At 37.0% G+C, this 20,987-nt stretch overlaps 1 protein-coding gene across 1 annotated transcript in view; it reads right to left on the bottom strand.

Moving 5' to 3' along the window:
* Positions 1-20,987, bottom strand: part of CNGB3 (cyclic nucleotide gated channel subunit beta 3) — a 60,310-nt gene that overhangs the window by 17,278 nt on the left and 22,045 nt on the right. Inside the window, exons 4-10 of the mRNA XM_042036471.1 lie at positions 14,959-15,113; positions 13,328-13,519; positions 12,562-12,770; positions 10,714-10,764; positions 8,658-8,744; positions 6,915-6,979; positions 4,251-4,373 (exon numbers count right to left, since the gene is read on the bottom strand). Of these exons, the coding sequence (XP_041892405.1) occupies positions 4,251-4,373; positions 6,915-6,979; positions 8,658-8,744; positions 10,714-10,764; positions 12,562-12,770; positions 13,328-13,519; positions 14,959-15,113 (882 nt within the window). The remainder of the gene's footprint in view (positions 1-4,250; positions 4,374-6,914; positions 6,980-8,657; positions 8,745-10,713; positions 10,765-12,561; positions 12,771-13,327; positions 13,520-14,958; positions 15,114-20,987) is intronic.

The raw sequence follows: 20,987 nt of genomic DNA on the forward strand, positions 1-20,987 counted from the left end.
TTTGTGCATGTGTCTCTCAGCTTTTAAGGTGGTACTCACATAATCATTTCAGCCCAGGTAGGCATTGTTTCAGGCCTCTCATTTTTTACTTCTCTCAGACTACAGCCAGGATGGGTTTAAGCAGAGTAAAGAAGCAGCCTTTATAAACTAATGAATTCCTTCTTGATGCCTCTTCTAGAGTGATGTGTTCATCAGGTGCCTTCGGGTCTGATGATCTCAGACACACTGAGGAAACTATAACATTTTTACCTAAAAAAGTATTGCTGTGGATAGCAGGTCTGAAAGTCTGACACGTGAGTTGGGCTGTGCATTCACAGCTTGTCTGGAGGCACAAAACTATCTTTGCATAGCAAACACTGGCACATCAGACCTATTGCAAGAGCAATGCACAGCTGATACCCAGGAGACACATTTCAAGATTTGTCAGTCTCACTGTGCATTGGGCAATGCATAGAAAAGGAGAGGAATTGCTCTAGACACGTACAGTGACCATTTTCTGGGACTTCCAGACATCCACTAAGTCTGTCCTCAGAACAGGAAGGCAGCAAGCTACAGAAAAACATAATTGGGATGCAAATAGGTGTCTTAAATTTGCCAAAGAATTTTGCAGACTGCTTGTGGATGACTTGCAAACAGCAGAAGTATACCATGAGCAAAGTGAAACAATTTGTTTTGCCTAAATTTACTGCTGACCTGGAGGGTTTGCATGAGAATTTCAGCTCCCTAGTTTCAGTTTCTCTGTGAACGGGGATGAAAGAGATATACTTCCTTGGGACAATTCAGAACAATGACATTACATTGAATCCCTTGAAAAGGATTTGTCCATTTTCCTCAGGAACTGGGGAGACTGATCTTTTACTTAGGTAGTTAAATTAGATTGTAAATAAACACATATAGTTGAAATTGTCCATTTAAAGAGACCTTTTCAATATGCTGCTACTGTCCTTGCACAGACTCTACACTCTGGTTTTGCCTTAGTGGTGCTGTGCTTCTGCATTAGGAGAGACTGCGGTCTTGCCCACTCGAGCTCACGAGTGCACTTTTAATGCTGGAAACATTGTGTGTGGCTAATTTGGGTGTGTTGCAGGGAGGCAAAATTGACTGCCTTTTACGCCTCAAGTCAAGGGATTTGACTGAAGGCTGCTGTGCAAAAGAACTCAAATCTTGCACTGACACTAACACTTCCTGGACAAGAACTGGAAAAGAATAGAGCTTGCAGAAATTTGCAGAAGCACTACTTTGATAATTTTGCTTGTGGTTTGAGTATTGCATATAGCTGTTACTTACAGATTTAGCTCATCAGCTAGTGTGCCTGCTCAGGAACATGTATGTAATCCAACTGATAATGGAAACTGTTGTCTGTTAATTATTTTTAGCCTGGAAAAGGAAAAAAAATCCTAGGAGTGTTGACATTTTTAAGAACTGGTTTTGGCCATAACTATCAATATTTTATGGACACAGCAGGGATTCTACATAAAGCATTAATGCCGCTAAATCAGTGCCAGATCGTTTGCTGTGGGTCAGTGTAATCTGAGATGGCTAGAATTTTGATTTACTTGTCAAACTGCTTGCTGTCATTTTGTTAAAGTTAGCTAAGTAGCTATGTTTGCCTAACCTTTCTGAATATGTTCCCATTCTTTGTGAGACTACTGGCATATTTTGCTTCAAATACTGTCAACCCTGAACGCTCTGTGAAAGCAAATTATATGTTCACTGCTGTGCCATAATGTATGCTGCAGTACTAGTCACTTTTCCTGACATATTGTTCTTATATCTGCTTTCCACATAAATGAATATACCTAGAAGTATCTTGTCTGATAAGTTTAAATTCACATTGCATCTCCAGTTATAACTAATGCTCACACAATGCCTCTCTGTGTGAAAAAATCCTCAAACATTTGATGATTACATTTTATGTCATGCCTAATTCTCTAAGGCAATGACTATCCCATACAGTCAGCATTTGATGTTAGTGGGATACAAAGCTATACTTTACGAAATGCAGCTCATTGTGGAATATTCTTTGGGGTTCCATGTTCATGGTACTATATATTCCCGCATGAGTTAGATACAGGCAAAAGAATAAAGTCAGACATTCACCAACCAGTTGTCAAGATGAAGTAGATTAATGGCTTAATGAGGTTTACATGGATATATCATTGAATCATTGAATGGTTTGGGTTGGAAAGGGCCTTAAAGATTATTCAGTTCCAACCTCCCTACCATGGGGAGGGATACCTTCCACTAGACCAGGTTTCTCAGAGCCCCATCCAGCCTGGCCTTGAACACCTTCATGGATTGGGAGACCACAACCTCTCTGGGCAACATTTCAGTGCCTTACCACCCTTATAGTAGGAACTTCTTCCTAATATCTAATTCAAATGTGTCCTCTTTCAGTTTCAAGCCATTCCCCCTTGTTCTATCTCTGCATGCCCTTGTAAAAATTCCCTGTGCAGCCTTCATGTAGGCTCCCCTTTAGGTACTGGATGGTGCTACAAGGTCTCCCCAGTGCCTTCTCTTCTCTAGGCTGAACAGTCCCAACTTTCCCAACCTGTCGTCAAAGGAGAGGTGCTCCAGACCTGTGATTAACTTAGTGGCCTCCTCTGGACTTGCTCCAACAGGTCAATGCTTTTCTTGTATTTGGATATTTATATACCCAAATATGCATTTTATTTCAGAATCTCAGTTTAATGCAGAACTTGAATTCTCATTTTATTATCATTGTTTCTAGAACAAATCTGCTCTAATTCCATGTGATTGCAGTGTGACTTCATTTGAGAATTTTTTTTTGTCTCCTAATGGAAAAGGTATCACAAAATATTAGAAAACCTGGCCATTGTGAGGGCACAACTGCATTGTCTGTGGCAAAGCCAGTAAATAATTTCTACTGATTGTTTCTCTGAGCAAAATGTGAAATATTTTTCTCTGTGAAAAACAGGTAATTCTTTCTTGCCTGTTCTCTAGACTGTTCTGAAGAAGCTTGAAGACTGAGTAAACTCTCTATTTTCAGAGTTTTCAGGTTTCTTACTCTCATGTACCTTATTTTTTAATTATGAGGCAAGTATTCCCAAGAATCACATTGGCAAAAAATATAATGGAAATTGCTTCTGAATTTTGTCAGATTTCTGCAAACCTCGATCCTGCAGATAAATACCCATCTATAACTTCACTTACATAAGTGGTCCCACTAAGCTCCATGACCCTGCCTGCAGGTCTGACTGCAGTACTCAAGCTGAGTATTTTAGTGGTGTTTGAAAACTTCAGACGTCATTTTTTTCAAGAGCCAACCCTACTTATTAAAAATCAGTGCTGCTTTACACAAAGTGTGTTTTGCTCTCAAAGGCTATTTTCTAGTCTTTCAAGACAGTGACTTGACACTAAACTTGTAAGTCTGACAAAACTACAAACAAGAGGAGCACATCTCCAAGAGAAAGGTGAAAAGTTGTTTAGGTGATTTATGACAGCAGTAGGATACCATATGTGGTTTCGCAAGGAATGTAATCAAAGAACAAATTGAGCTTCTGTGGCTTTAACTATATTATAGCCTTTGAAAGAAATGAATGTTCATACAACTGAACCTGCTAGATATATTTTTATAAGACTATGCACAGAATATATTATGACTGCGCTGTTTTCTCTTACTTCCTCTATCACCTTAATAAATGTTCCTTGGTACCCAACTAGTGCTGTCATAAGGAGCTTGTGGAAAATTGTGCCAATATCCAGTGTTTCCCCTGAAGACACTCTGCCACATGTTTAAGCATGATCTTCTCAAAAGATCAGAGAGAGCTGGTGGAATTTTTTCAGACCAATCACTGTGGTGTAGAGGGACTAAAATGTTGCACTTTAACGACACAATGCTGTGTGGCAGCAAAAGAGCTCCCAAATTATCCCTGTGTTTCCTTTGAGGGATTGCTATACAATCCTTCTAACAGTTCCCAGGTGCATATGCAATCAGTAAGTTTAATTTATGACCCTTGTTGCTTTCTAAATGTTTAATTAAGTTAGTACTTAGCACTGACTCATAAACCTATAAAAGCTGAAAGTGGTGAGCTGATTATTCACTGCACCTGCCCTCCAAATATGTGTTAGTATTGAAAACTCCTAATCAGCAGTCATGGTGCTAAAAGTTTGCTATCCAAGCACTTATAAAGTAAGGGCATACCCTGCAAGCAGTGGCATGGGAGAAGGATGGGGAAGCAGGAAGGGGCAAAATCAACAAAAATCTCTTGCAAGAGAAAAGGACTTACATGTTTCCTTCACCATCATATACCCATCTAGTGCTGCCAATTCCTTCATAGTCTGAAGCCCAATAATACACGCATGCATTAATGTGCAAGATAAACAGCAAGTATCCAGTTGTTCGAATGACCCTATAAAAGTCAACAGATTCCTGTAAAACAACTTATATTTTTCCTTTTTTTTAATATAGACCCCATTACTTCTTTGGATTAATAATGTTAATGTTAAGCATCCACTTAAGTAGTTCCCCACCTGTATTGATTCAATGAAAAAAATGGTTGGCAGTTACCCATCTCTCACATCTGTCCAAGGTCAAATAAATATCTTTCCTAGAATATTTGACATGGGGAAATTTTTAAATTATGGTTCCCTGAGGAGTTTATAGTCCACTTCTTTTAATGGCTATGAATATTTCCAGAAATTTGAAACTATATTAATGAGGGTACAGGGTAAAAAATAATGTGTTTCCCAAACTCTGTCCAAGATAGGCTGTAAATTTGTGAACCAAAGCCAAGAAATGTCTGAGGTCAGAAATGAACTGCTTTACAAGACCTGTAGTAGAAAGCCTGCAGTAGATCCTCTACATAGTATGATTTAGTCTCTACAGCAGGAGTTATATCATTCCTAATCCCAGCTCTTTTGCTTATGGCCAGTTCTTTGAACAATATCAATGATGAACTACTTAAGCACCAAACAGCTTTCTGTTTAATACAATAATGATCTCATTGTATATCCTCTGTTCAGTGCCTGGGGATCAAAAGAAATATCTCCTGGATTTAGATCTCTATTGAAATACTCATACAAGCAGGGAATAAATAAGTAGGAAAAGTACAGGACTTGTCTAAACACAGGCTGGTAGGTAATGCGTTTATCTGCTACAGCTAGAACTCAAGGCAGTATGCAGTGCAGAATAACTGAATAAGTGGTTTTATGAAAATTTAATAAGATCTAACTAAGTCAGGCCTATAAACAAAGTTAATGGGAGATAATATCTCTGTGGTTGCTTCATTAAGCACTCCTTTGCTGCTTCTTCAGCCTTTGCATGCTGTCCTTGGCCTCTCCATGCCGTACACTACCTAAGTGTACACTTCTTCTTTTTTTATGCTCACAAATGAATACTATTTCTCTGTTTAAAAGTTGGCATGCTTCCAGGACAGTTCTGTTTAGGATTGCAAGCTGTAGAGAACAGCAGATAGCTGTTGTGATCTAGTAATGTTGCACTATTGCCCATGCCAGGTCTTCTGTTCAAGTTTGAATCCATGAAAGACTCCTGAGGTCTGAGTGAAGATTCCAGAAACCTTTGCTATGTTATATTTCTCCAGACATATGTTGAATCTATCACAATGAGAAGATAAGATGTAAGTAACTCTTGCTAGCTCTAGTCCTACAAACTCAAACTACTTAGTTTGAGAAGAGAATCCCCCCAGGTATATCAAGTTGCTGTGTAGAAGCTTAGTTTGATATTATCTAGTTAATTGGTGCCTTATTGCTCAAAGTGTGACTATACCAATCTCAGACCAAAGAAAGATTGACACATTAAAATATAATGCAGTAATTTGCGAAAAAAGACTGGGGTTTTTTAGATCTTTTGGCTCCTGATTGTGGTCTTCTTCGCTACCTCTGTTCTCCATTTGTCAATGAGCAAAACTGGGAGTCAGTGTTTTCTGAACTATGAATTAGAAAATAGATTCGCTTTGTAATATTTAGATTCTGCAGTTTACATTCTGAAAGTGATTTAATATTATAAATCTGGATTTAATATTATAAATCTTGACCAGGAAGCAAAGACACAAGCAGCAACACACAGCTGTGGTTCTCAACACATATCACACTAAAAAGCTCTCTGACAAGGCAGAAGTGCTTTGCAGGGTAGCTGACTTATTTCTGCAGCACCAAGAGACAGGAACAGTACATACTCCAAAACTGGGACAGGGAAAAGAATCTGTTGGTGTTGGTATTACACAAGGTAAACTAGGCCTGATGACGTTGACAATAATGATGACAAAGTAGATGGGTTCATTGGGTTTTATCAGCATCACTGACAGCTGAGGGGCCTATGAAACTTGCCATAGCTGTGTCCATGGACTCCTCGAGTTGGATCCAAAATTCCTTCTGTTAATGCAGAAGGTGACAGTTCGGCAGACTATGGTTATAATCACTACTTGAGAACTGTGCTGAATTGATCCTCATTCCAACTGTAGTCAGTGCAGTGAAGGATCAAGTTTCTGTATATGCCAGGTTTATGGGGAGAACATGTTTGAAGAAAAATGTTGACACAGGCTCAGGTTCATAACTCCTATTAAGTACAAATAAACAGCTACTGAGGATTTGGAACTGCTATTAGCAACCTGAAGAAAGTATTCTTAAGCTCTTTCTCTAAAGAAACTACTTTCTGATACTTCTGATCAGTTAAATTTTGGCAGCAGCCTCAGTTTGGTGAATATTTTGCCTGAACCAGGCCAGCTGAACTGAGGTAGATTTCATATGTAAGTGAAGCCTTATATATATTATATTAATGATTACCATAAAACAGATGTTTTAAAAAACCCTTTAAATTGAACAGTTAAAGATGTATCATATTCCACCCAGTGCTTAACTGACAACTCATGAAATCATATGAAATGCATTCTATGCCAAGCTTTGCGTGCCACTTGAGTTTTATCAGCACATACCTGTAGATGTATGCTTTTTCCATAATAGCTTCCAAACGATCATTAAACTCAAAGAATGTGTTATGCTGCATGGAAAACAAACAAAAGTAATCCAATCAATATTTTTCAGTAAACATCTCTTTTATAGTACTACTGGCATTAATTCACATACACATTTTGAAAATGGATTTTTCAGTAATCAAACTTTCTATAAACATTGTCCTAGTTCTGGCCAGGACAGGGTTAATTTTTTCAGTAGCTGGGAGGGGCGTGGCTAGGAGTCGATGTTGTTCTATATCACCTCAGATCATTGCTTAGGGTGGGATAAAGGGACTCTCTCTTCTAGGGAAGAAAGGTGTTCCTTCCTGTTGAGAAAACCTGGCAGAGGGAGCTGTCTGATATTGTTTATTATTGGGGAGTTTTTCCATGTGAATAATTTCTTTTCTTATATCCTCTGTCATTAGCAATGTTCTTGTTAGTGTTCATTTTCTTGTCTCATTGCTGTTTCCAGTAAATTGTTCTTATCTCAACTGGTGCTCTATGCCTTTTGTGCCTCCAATTGGAGGGAGGAGGGTGCATAGCCTACGGTTTTAGTGGGAGAATTCAACTGGAGAATACTATTCCTAAACCATGACAAAGATTTAACAAAAATCTGAACTGAAAAGCAAAGATAAATTTGAGTTAAATGTCTTTTTGGGTGTCGAATGTCCCCTTAATCTGATTACAGAAATAACCTTGCTGTTTTATTCAGAGTACTGCAGATGAACAACTCCTACTTCCTCAAACATATATAATTCAAACATATATAATTCAAACAGATATAATTGCTTGGGCAACACGATCACAGAGAATTACATGCATTTTTTCTCTTCCTGAAATTCCAGTAATTCTCCAGCAAGCAATCATGTGTATCAACAACCACCTACTAGAGGATATTCTGTGGTATCAACTGCAGCTGTATCGAATTCTTCCTGTTCAGTATTTGCAGTTGATCTTTAGTGATTGCATGAATCTTTTTTCTTTGTTTTTATTCAATACACAGCTGATTGCCTAATACAAGGTGCTATTTAACTTTTCATTCTTTTATATAATTTTCATTCTGATTTAAGGAATTTTGAAGTTTTATTGAATACCAAAGTGAGGAGCACCCTCATTTTATTGTCAGAGTTCTTGTGTCTCCCCCCAACTTTAAATGAAAACCATTTATTTCTCAACATGTTGTTTGTGTGTGCAGAGAAATGCATTTAGCATGGCCTGCTAGGTACTGCTCTAATCCCTTCTCAGACCTTTCATTACACAACTCCAAGTGTCCTTGGACTCGATAACAAAAGTAGGTTTGTGCTTGATAGATATTCTGTCTATAGTTTATGTTGTCCTTAAAATTACCTCCTTTGCTTTTAAACACCTGACATAAGCAGCAGAAGGGGAAAATACATTGGCATTAACTGGTGATTTTTTTTTAAATCTTTGAAAACTAAGCAGGTAATTTGAGATTAATCTAATTTAAATAAAGTGAAAAAAACAGCTTTAATCAAAAAATACTTTTTGAAATTGGGAAATAATAAAGTCAGAAGAAAAATGAGAGAATAAGGGCTTAATTTGGCTAGACTATGAGTTGCATTTTTTTTTAGTTATGTTGTGCCTTAGCCTGAAGATATTTTACAATTTCTAAGTTTCATATTCCTCAGTACTATAAAAAACTTTCTGTTGTGTTGCAAAAACGTCAATGCATGGTTAGCCATCCATCACTGACACAGATCTTACCTTTAGCATCCTGTTTACTCGAAGTGCTGGGTTAAATCCAAAGAAGAAGTATAAAATGTCAAATGGAAACACTGATAGCACATCAAGCTGTTGAAGAGTAGAGAGGTCAATTTAAACTTCATAGTATTCATAATGTATTTATTTGCTGTCAAAAATCTGCTTAGACTGAATCATGACTGCAATAATATTTGAAGAGTCAGCATGCTAAGCATGTAGCTTCCTAAGTATTGGCAGGCAAGATTATCTCTTTGAAAACACCAACAGCTTGGCTCTGCCCTGCTTTTGAGTCCCCTGTGCCTGAGATTTTAATCTGTTTCATGTGGATTATTGACAGTATCTCATATACTTGATTATTAATACATCCCATTTTTTCAGTTGTAGTTCTGACCAGACTAAAATGTTTGGCATGTGGCCGGTGAGTGCAGGTGGGGAGGCCACTGCATAAGCACTTCTTAAAAGTCTTCAGCTTTTAAAAGAAGGCTGCCTAAAGCAATTTGAGAGAGCACAATGAATTAGATTTCTTGCTTGCAACCTGCAGAAGGCATGTGTTCCAAACAACAGATTCATCATAGGATGATAAATTAGGCTGGGCATTTTATTTGGTTGGTTGGTTGGTTTGAGAGTTTTCTAAATAGATTTTGTCTTCCATCATATTTGGATGCTGCTTCTTCCCATACCTCTAAGGTTTTCAATATCTCCCTGCAGTCCGTCAGCTATGTGATTACTCTTCTTATCTTCATGCTTTGTTCTTTCCAAAGACAGAGAAGGAAAGCTGTGGCAAATTTATCTTTTTCTTTCTAAAGATCCTGGGATACCTTGCTTTGTTGCTGTTATTGCTTGGGAGGAAGAGAGGGATGTCAAACTCTGGGCTTCATCTCACTGTAATCAGAAATGCCTTTGCTCTGAGGGGTGTAAATCATGTTGGCAGCAACCAGCCTGCAGCACTGACCTTTTATTCCATGCAAGTAAGAAACAGTTAATACCTGAAGAGTGTGCAAAGCAAACCAAAAAATTGATTGAGGAGAAACAGCCTCTTATGGTCTCTCTCTCTCCCTCTCTCAGACACGTCTAAGAGGAGGCAAAATTTAGTCAAAAGTGCATTAATATCAGTAACTGTTAATTAGTACTTAATCATATGACAAATTCCGACATTATATCCATATCTTGCGTGTGGTGAGAACACTCAAATCTCATTAGTTTCTCCAGAAATCAAGAGCCCTAAACATACAGCAAGTGTGAGCTTGAAATAAAACCATACAAATCCACTTAGGTGTCTTGCTTTAAGTTTGACTCTGTCAAACTCATTTGACTGTATATCCTGCACTTTTGGATAGCTTAATCTCAAGTAGTTAAGTAATGATACCACAGTCACTGAGAAAAATTTAACTGTGAACAAGGCAGGTGCAAAAGTAGAGAAGAGGAGGGGGCGATAACTGAGATGTGTGTTTAGTGTCACAGAGCTGTATGTGCATCAGGAATTCAATAAACTACCTACCTTCTGTTGGCAAAAAAACCCCCAACATTTAGGAGCAGCATGAAAAATTTTCCTAGATCAAATGCATCTTTGTTTTTACAAAGTGCCATGAGCATCAAAATTCTTAGTTTGAATTTTTGACTGCTCCTGTGAGTGATGAGCTGTTCAGTGAGGTACAATGTAGGCACAAGTACAATGAGGTACTTCATAAGAATCTACGGAATAGAGTTATCATGTCTCTTCAAGAGTTTTAATTTTGTTTAATGAATCTCTGGCAAATGGTGCTATTGTCTTTAGTGTGCGCTGGGATGACCTCACAAAAACTAATCAAATTCTATTTTATTAATTTATTATAATTCCAAAATAATATTTAGAATTGCATTTATAAACATTCTGTCTTCCAGTTAAACACTGTTTATGAAGATGGCAGTCTTCAGCTGGTGAGCACTGATATGCCAACGAGCCCATGCTTTCTGGTGATATTCTTAAACCAACAGTGATTTTCAGTGAATGAAAAAAAAATCCTGTGAAATCCTACAGCCAGAACTTCACATTGATATCAGTAACACAGGGTCTACTTACCCGAAACTTCACAGTGCTGTGGTAGAATTTCTTCGTTTCCACTTTGTCTGACTACAGTGACAATGAAAGGAGAAAAAGTCATAGTCAGGAACAGAATGTCAAGGATGACCCTCTGCTACTCAACAATAGTAGGGGCGATGACAGTTAAGTTAATGATGGTCTAAAAGTATGAATGAAGAAACATCTGTAGATATTTCTGAGAAGTAATACTTTTATTAGTCTAGCTTACATTAGATCAGATTTTATTATAACTGCTTGAAAAAATGAGGGCTGGGGTTTGTCTGATTTTTTCCCATCTGGATGTTGGTCTAGAAAAGCACATTACATTTTTTCCTCAAAACTTCCCTCCTGAGACATCTGTACCACTTTGTGCTCAAGCCAACCCCCTTCAATTTCACAGCAAAAAAATACTTTTATCTGCAGTGATTCCAAGAAAAATGAAAAGAATGTTTTTAATGATGCTGTACAAAATTAGCTCTTTGAATGCTAGCATTAACATGCTAGCATTACTAGCATTATAATAATCAACACTGCATTCATTACCAATGATTAGCTTTTTATTTTTAAATTGTTCTTCACGGGAACTGATGCTAATATAATAAGAAAGGGTAATGACAAGTATATAAAGAAATTTACCTATTATACTTTCTGTATTTATATCAGGGAAACTTCAAAAATAGATTTAAGATCTTAATCATATTTCCATGCCAACTTTCACTATTATCAGTTTAAACACTGAACTAAATGCAGGAGATCAGGCAGCAGCTGATTTCTGTGCACTAATATCTGTGAACTGTAGAGACAGTTTCAAGGGAAATACAAGCTGAGCTTCGTATGTTAGAGTTTTAACTTTGTTCATAAAACCTGAGTTTTGTGGGATTTAGGCAAGATCCAGTTACTGAATGTCTTGGTGTGGAAAAACTCATTCCACTGCTCTGCATTTAATACCTATTGAAATGATATTTTCACAGTTTTGTCTGTAAAGGTGTCAGTAATATTGTGTATGTACAATGTATAAAATTTTTTGTAAAAGCACTGAACTAAAGCTAGTTCCAAATTAGATTTGAGGATATATAATTTTGAATTTTCTGTCTGTTAGGCACAGTAATGTCATGCTGAAGTTATCAAAACTTTTTTTTTTCTGAATTAAGTTCCTTTTTTCTGTAAGAAGTCAAAGAATCAAAAGCAGAGAAGACTTTGAAGAAATGTTAATGCTCTAGATACCCTTTGGTAGGGTAAGGGCAAGCTTTCAGGTAGCTGATTAAAATTTTATTTTGCATTTTTTCTATAAAAAGATAACACAAAAATAGTAGCAAGAATCAAAATTGAACATACATATTTTCCCAAAACAAATGATCTCAAATGAATTATTTTCAAAATATCCTAAAATTACAGGGATTTGCTCTGATTTTGGAAAAAAATAAAACCACCATCTCACAATGCCCTGTCTTCAACTATGATTCTGGCACAAGGCAAATAGAAAGGTGAAATTTCATACAAGCATACCAACAGATGCATATATGCATGAATACATATGATATAATCACCGATTCCAGGGAGGAGTCTGTTTAGAGCTATATGCCTGTTTCAGCTGCTCTCATCTGTTACTTTCAAATCTGTTTTTTTCAATTTTTAAGGATTTAGGTAATGGATATGTTTCTTCCTGCACAGGATAATGGAACATCAGCGTAGAATGGAAGGTCAGTGAAGAAGAATATATGTATCCTTTGATAAACAAAAAAGTTACATCGATTTGACGTAGTGATAAAAAAGAAGTGTCAGATTGGATGAATTTCTATACTCTAACACACAACTGCTGCCCGTGGAAGTCCCACTTCCAATACTTACTATTATATCTCCCCCTCTGATAAACCGCACTCGGGGCTGGAAAATTATTAAGTCGCACAGGTAGCAAATGTCACACATTACATCAATGACAAACCAGTATATTGTGTTACTGGGAGTTTGATATGGGAACACGTAGCGCAGGGGAATAAACCAGCAATTCCAGTTATAGGCGATTGTCACAAGCATGAGCCATGCCACATAACGGCGATCTGAAAGGAAAAACACTGGATGTAGAGGGAGGCATGAACTTGGAGTTGATTGTCATTCTTCTAGACACATTCATTCTGCTGCAGTCTCTAGGAATGCTTCTACCCAGAGCAACCTACCATTCTCCCTTTTGCAACTGGACATGCTGCTAAGGTGATACAGCTTGGAAACAGGAGTCACACAAGGACTGTGCAAAAATGAGAGCAAATAGAATTCAGTGCATCTGAAGAAACTTATACGATCATTTTGCATGCTGCTCGTGTATATTATATGTGACAAAAGAATTATTTGTCTCTAATGAATGGTACAAATTCCAGGTCAAGAAACAGAACACTTGGGTTGTGATTCTGGTCAGTTTGCATAACATCTTTGTGCATACCATCTTTACAACTGGTGTCACTTCTCCCTGTTTGTAATAAATATTGTTTAGGACAGGACCTCTGTGTCCCTGGGAGCTGCAAACTGGAATGTGTATCTTATGGTGGCTCACAGGTGCCGTGCAAAACCAGGCCACTTCAATATGACTTAACCCCAGCCTATTAAACAGCTTTTAATTTACCTGTGTATGAGTCAATTGTATCTGGTAGCTTCATATACTCCATGTATTTTTTCAGTGGAGGTTTCTTGAATTTACAGCACAGCATATCACAGTAATGATCCTCCTCTGGCTTTGTTTCTGCCTCCTCTTTCTTTTCTTCTTTTTTTTCATCTTTTTTTTCTTCTTTTGGTGGGGCTGGAGGCTTCTTTGGTGCTGGACACATAGATTACCAAAAACACTGACATTTTAATAATGTCTCAATTAATACACCCTGTTTTAACATGAGCAAAAGCTTCATTATGTTGAAATGTCTTCTACAAACCCTGGGCAGTGACTAAAGTTATAATTCATTATATTAAATACATAGAAAAACACTTGAAGAATAAAATCACCACTGGTATAAATATGTGCATCTGCTATCATGAACAGGGCACTTATGTTACACAGTACAATCTCTATATTGCTGAATTTCCCTGGACAGTGCCTGTAAGTTATGCCTTTTATAAGATTGACAAGAAAACTGCTAATTTATAATTCAGCATTCATTAATGCAACTGAGCATTTCTCCTTACATGACTGTTGCAAAGAATGAATGCAGTGAGGATGGAGATAAGAAAAGACACCTGTGCCATGGGCTGACCTCTCCCCTCCCCTGATACGTGATATGTGAGATGCAGCAGGTGAAACTAGTGGGAAGCCTATGGTTTTGTACATTTCTAGGCTTATAAAAGTCTTGTAGCACTCCTTCAAACCCCGTTCTTCTGCCTTTGAGCTGGATACTGTTGTTTGCACATGTGTCCTATTAATTCTGGTGGCTTTACCTCTGATTAGGATACACAGTCTTAGCAGTAAACTGGCAAACTGAATCTATAATAAGTTAGGAAATAAAGGTCATAAGTTCTACAAAGAGAACAAAAGTGGTAGATGAGCAAAGAAATAATTTTTTAAAAGAAATTTGCTTATCAGTTGGAATAGTTTATTATTCTTGAGGCACCATTTTTTACAGCTTTTTAAAAAAACACATAAGTGATGAACAGCTTTTAGAAAGTGCCAGAACATAAAATCACCACACAATTCTTTGTGGAAAGGGAAAGTCAAACTTTCCCCTGAAGAGGAAAAGCACTGATTTTTCTTTTATGTTTCATATTTTGTCAAAAGTCAATGATTAATTAATGTCAGATGAGTCTGCTCTATTTAAAGCATGGACTTAAAGTCCTCAGTGTGTCCAGATTTCTGTCAAAGCTAAAATTTTATTTACTTTATTTACGCAGCAGGTCTCATAGCAAAGTGACTAACATCCACTCATAAGATATATATGTTTCTTCATATGTTTCCAATTCATCTCCATGAATAAACATATCTGGAGGTTATTTCAAAATACAGAAAACTTCTTGACACGGATGATTCTAGATACTGCCTCTGGTTTTTCCCCAAATTCTTCAGTGATGTCATTCAAAGGGACATTGTACCTAAGGACTCCGGCTTACTGTAGAGAAATAGGGATAAATTGACTTCTGTGGGCACAAAGTGATCCTTTCCCGTGGATAAACATTCTATACTTACAAAATAATTATCACAGTATTTTCTGTTGCCACAAAATTATTTTCAGTTTTAGGCTGAACAAATGCACAACTATTTATAGAGTCACTTACAAGATGTAGGACTTCCTTCAGGTGAAGATATCACTGGGTCATTCAGCTTTTCCTTATAGACATCTGCCCTTTCACGCAATCTTTTGACAATCACTTGAAGTTGGGCATCAGCCAACTCATTTGTTTGTAAACCTGGATGTTTTGGGTTCTGTACGCTAATTAAAACAAAAGAGAAGAAAAGGTTAACGTACTGGAAATGAATGGAAGGAAACAGTGGTAATTCTATTTCTGAGCTGAAGTCACACATTAAGATTGGATCTTTACTGAGCACAGTGCATATTCATATCACTTAATTCATGCTAATTGGAAACCTAAGTTACCTCCTCTTACCTTCTGCTCATGCCAGCAGCGGTCTGTGTGTTATTTCGAGCAGAGAAGGTCAGGGTACCCTGTTTAGCCTACTGCACTAATGGCTTCCCACCACTGCTTTCCACCAAGTTCTACTGTGGCTGTGTAAGGCCTAGAGCTTGCCTGATGTATTCACTAAGTTACAAGGCATTCTCTTCACATCTGTGTATAAAAATGTGCTCGTTGTTATACGGTAGTGTCCTAATGATGACAGGAAATGCAGATAGGGAGGAGAGACTTATGCTTACTTTATAATTTCTAATGTTAGGAAAATTGATTTCATCTATGTTTTTTATGGTTTGTTATGGCTAACATGAGGTAAAAAAAAATGCATCTGTTTTCAGTGGAAAAAAACCACTGGTCTTCTTGCTGAGGTTTCCTTTTTTTCTGCTAAGAGTTTGCTCAGGGTCATAGTAACACTAAGCTGATATTCCAGCACTCACAGCCTCTCTTCAAATCTGAGGACTATTGATTTTCAAACACCTGAAAACTCATACTCTGCACTGAAACTAATGCTTTCATTAGGTTTTATGCATGCTGGACAGTCAAATAGAAAATCTTGGTGAAAGCGATTCTTGATCAGCTCTTCTGTGCTTATTCTTACCTGAAATTTCATCCTCGATTACTTGCTACTGTCTGATTATGCAGACTGGGGTTGTTTTTGAGTGCCACTCAGCTGTCAGCTGGGGCACACATTTGGACTTCCTCTATGTAGAGACCAGGACATGGGATTATTTTCTATATCCTTGACTCAACACTTCTCAGCTGATGTGACACACCGATGTCAGAGATGGCTGGAAATAGCTGTGACAGCCACAGGGTAGCTCAAGGGCTCCTCCTGGACTGGTCAAAATTGCCACCCCTGTACTGAAATCCTGAAAGTTATGCCTGATATAGGGGCTACAGCAGGGAATTGTTCTTTCTTCCTTATCAGTTTTTCAGCTCTGTCCCAAGTACCACAAGGATGTGGCTACAGCAAGAGCAGCAGCAGACCAAGAGTGACATATGCTTGAAATGTCTGGATTCTTGAGAAAATCTTCCCAAATGTGAGTAGAGGGGAAAGTGGTATGACAGTAGGGAAGAAATGAAAACCACTGCAAAATGATCTTTGAATAAACACCATGTCTCCTCAAGACCTAAACCTACTTTGAAATTTCTAACAGAAGGAGCTGTAACTAAAAAAAGAGTGTGTCAGTGTGGGATGTGTGTAGCTTTTTGAGAAGCAGTTCTCTGGAGACCCAACACAAATCACAATGCCCAAGGAAGTATAACTTAAGCATGCGAAAATCCTTCAGCAATAAAACCATTGGATAAAGTGGAGATATGCTGTTAGAAGCAGTAGAAGAAGCAAAAGCTTGGAATTACATACTTGTCATTCCTCTAATTTAAGTCTTGTATACTGTCTAATTCTTAAAACTCCCCAGACAGGAGATTAATCAAAACAGTTCTGATACATTTTGTAATCTCATCACAGTTCCTTTTGTGTCACATTGCCCCTTTGCCCAGGCTATCTGCTATGTAATGACATCCTTTCTTGTTTTGAGCTAACATCTCACAATTAGTTTCTGCAAAGAATTTAAAGTAACTCTTAGTCTTTGCTGTTGCTGTATTTGGTCAGGTGGTTAGCTATCTTATAGTTAGATACCACTTACCATAAGTGTCATGCCAAAGGCCCCTTCTATCTTCTTTCTAGGAATAAGCTACAAATTGCTTGAGATTTTTCTCTTATTTCACAGACTTTCCAACAAAAGTTAAAGTCTCCTCTACCATGAATTTGGTGCAATGCAGCACACAGGAACCATGTTTCCATTTGGCACTGATTAGAATCTGTGTGACTTAGTTTAAAGTTATTTGCCCCACAGTTGATGAGAAATTGATTTTCCTTGGCCTACTGCTCATTTGGCTTGCATTACCTCCTACTCCATTATTTTCTTGTAACGAAATGCTTACTTTAAATTTTGTTTGGTTAATACGGATGGAAGAGGCTGCATGTTGAACACTGCTAATTTGAGGATGTTTATTTTATATGTACTTTGTGTGGAGGTGCACTTTAAATTGCCTGGGCTAATGAAGCCCATTTAAACTTCACAAAATCGCTTTTAATTAAACTTGACTCCTCTTGCATGATGTGGTGCTATGCTACGATTTGGTTCTAAGCTGTTATTCTTCAAGATTTTTTTTCTTTAAACCATTTATTTTTTGACCTTTGTGTGGTATGTTACAACAGGCCTAGGTCTATATTTCTTACTCTCCATGTAGTCCTGTACAGAGTGGAAATGTTGATTCCCTGCACAAGTAGTAATTTCATGTGGCCTAGGAAATGAAAATCTGGACTGCAACTCATGTGCTATGCACACAGTCTCGTTACTACCTCAAACATATTTTGTTTAACGATAACAATATATGTAACATGAGAAGTGTAATAGTAATATAGTTTTCTGATATTTTTGATTTGTAGATTTTATTTTTGTAACTTGTAGATTTAAACTTGTTTGTTTAGTGATAAAATTGCAATGCCTTTATTCTCCCCAAGCCACAAGAGAAGATTTAGACACCTATAGAATATTTAAAGAATGTCACCTTGAAACAGGCTATGGAAATACTGTGTTGAGTGTACTAATGTATGCAACAGCTGTCAAGTACTGTGGCTTGAAAGTTTTCTGTGTTAAGAGTACAAACAAACAGTGATAAAAAATACAATAGTTGTTTCAGAAGGTTTGCCCTTTTCTAAGTTGCAATTTAGGGTTTAATTCCTTCCTGTTTCTGGCCATAAACACCAAATACCTGAGTTTGATTCCATCTTTTATCTACCAGGTGACCCCTGAGAAAATGTATTTCATAAATATATGCTGCCTGGAAAATATCCATAACACTTTTTGCTGATTTCAGTTATAACCCTCTTTTTTGCAGCACTTAAGATAACTTTCTGCTAATTACATGGAAATAGAGTTCTTGATCTTGCAATAGAGCTTTGAATGCTTTTATTGAGCTCTGACACTGTGATTTAGGATTGCATTTACAATCTGTGTCCTCAAAAAAAATAATTTGTCTTTTCTGAATAAATTATGAGGAATCTCTAATTCAGATAAACAAATTTCAGAAGGATATGATAATACGCAAAACATGATGGTATAGATGAGAAAGATTTCGATGAGACAGAAGAATGTCATTCCAGGCATCATGAAATGTACTGATTCAAAAACACATCCTCAGTTTTTGCTGACACTCCCAGTGTGAGTAATGCCATAGAAGCCCTGAGATCCAAGCCTAAGATCACTCATCCTAAATTACTAGGAAAACTAGTAATAGAAGAAACCCAACATGTTAGTCACTTGCTTGGTACAGCAACAGAGGTATTCCAAAAAGCTAACTTTCACTATTTTTATTATGCTGTCTTTATTGTCCAAAGAAGGCTTCCCTGAGGAGAGGTTCAGAATGACTGAAGTAGGTTTCTGCTCTGAATTGCCTGTGAAGAGAGACTATTCTCCTTTACCTGCACAGGATGCTGATGGTGTTTTAGGAGTGAGCTTTAATATTCTCTTTCATGATTTTGGTACAAAATGTAGCAGTGTACTAATGATGTTTAATAAGACATTGGATTTGGAAGATTAAAAAGTAGGAATGATTCCTATGCAGGAAAATTTGAATTATTTAGTCCAAGTAATAGAAATGAGGGCAAATCTAATGCCCCATACTGCAGATATATACTTAAAATCAATTTGTAAGAATTTATGCTGTAAATGCTGGGGTCATCAGTTGCAGGTGACAAAAGGATAAATATCCAAGTGTTTAGTCAAGGGGAAGATGCCTATGAGCCATACATAATCTGGCTATGAAAAACACCGGTGCGAATGTAACTGTAGGTGCTGTAAGGATCAGTATTGGGATATAAGCCCATGAGAGAGTTATTCTGACCAGCTATACTCAAAAGGTGAATTCCCATAGGAGATTCTAGAAAGTCTCTTAGAATGGCCAAGGCTACTGGGAACATGACTTTGAAAAGCACAACAAAGCAGATTGAGACATAATAAGATCATTGTCTATCAGTTCAAATTTTGATGGAGAACGATGGGAAAAGAGGCATTTGATCTGAGAAAAATTATTGTGAGAAGAATAGATGTGAGTAGAAGCGCAGTGAATTCGCATGAGTTAAACGTCTGAAGAAAGTTTTCAAGCCTTTAATGACCAGAATTCTAGGCAGCCTTTTACTATGAGGGAGGAGAGGTTGAAACAAGTGTGACAGACTTCAAGATTATATTAGCTAAGATTGTGAAGACTGTTGTAGGCTGTGATTACCAACAAAGCAAAAGAATGTATATATCATGACAGGAAGTCCTTTTCAGCAAACAAACTTGAAATATATAAAGGTTTGGGAAGTGGGTAAGTGACTTAACCTGTATATTTACCACCTACTTAGTCTACTTCTTCCAAAAATCTTAAGAGCTCAAATATTAAGAAAGTAAATTTCTAAGTTAAATATATTATCTTAAGGTCTTGGAACAAGCTGTTCACACATTAGATTCCATGAAATTTCAAAAAGCTCTTAATTAAATTTTAATTTTCCTTAACGGTCTTCAAACTAGTGTCTTCTTCTGACCCATCATCTTTTCCTGTAATCACAGAATCATCAAATTTGGAAGAGAACTTCAAGATCATCTAGTCCAACAGTCAACCCAGCACCATCATAATTATTCCTAAACCAAGTGCCACATTCAGATGCGTGCCTGAGCAATTTATTCCAATGCCTGACCACTCTTTCAGTGATATTTTTTTTCTGATATCTAGTCTGAACCACCCTTGGCAAGGGAAAGTGTCTAATAAAAACCCATCTTTACTGATACAGAAGATTGTCTATTTGCTGCATTTTTGAAATACTGGCATTATATTAACTTTTCTTTGCAATAAAACAGAACAAAACACATTTTTATTTTCATTTTATTTTAGGATTGTTCTTGATAACACAATTTTATTTTAAACTGATTTTCCTTTCCCTTACTATATATTTTATTACCTTTTTCATTAATTTAAACATAGTGATATCATAATATTTGGGTTGGTTTTGGTTTTAGGTATATATAAGCAAGAATGGGCCATAAGCATTTATGAGCTTTATGCAGACAACATATAAATAAATCTTTCCATTGGAATTCATGACTTTCCCTTAGTTCAGAATCTTTGTGCAGAAATCTGGCTTGTTTGGGCCCTATGCAAGTGTTCTTGAAATAAAATGCAGAGATCATCCATTTCCCAGATCTCACGTTGTATTCATAAAGCAAAACAGATATGGAAGTAACAGTTTTCAAGGAAGGCACTATCTCTCAGACTTATCTACTCATATTGAACTCAGAACAAACTTCTTGATGCAATGCAGACTGAAATCTAATAATCTAGGCTGCAGAGATTCCTGCTTTTTAGCTCAATTTTTTTTCACAGCAACTACTTTGACAATCCTCCTAGTTATTCAATCACAACAATCCGTGAATCCTCTAATCTTCTTTACAGTACTCTCTAAGGGGAAGTCTGTCTCAATGCTGAACACATGGAACTCTCACTGAGGTACCAGATTAAAATGTGAATAAGATTTTATTTTAATTAAAAATTCTGCAGTAGGAACTATAAAAGTAGTAGAAAGAAAGAAGTATGAATGTTGAAAGTATCAATTAGCTATGAAAAAAATCACC

The sequence above is a fragment of the Corvus kubaryi genome, unplaced genomic scaffold (genome assembly GCF_017639235.1).
Source record: "Corvus kubaryi isolate FWS band 111438036 unplaced genomic scaffold, C.kubaryi_AGA036_p1.0 37385, whole genome shotgun sequence".
Lineage (NCBI taxonomy): Eukaryota > Metazoa > Chordata > Aves > Passeriformes > Corvidae > Corvus > Corvus kubaryi.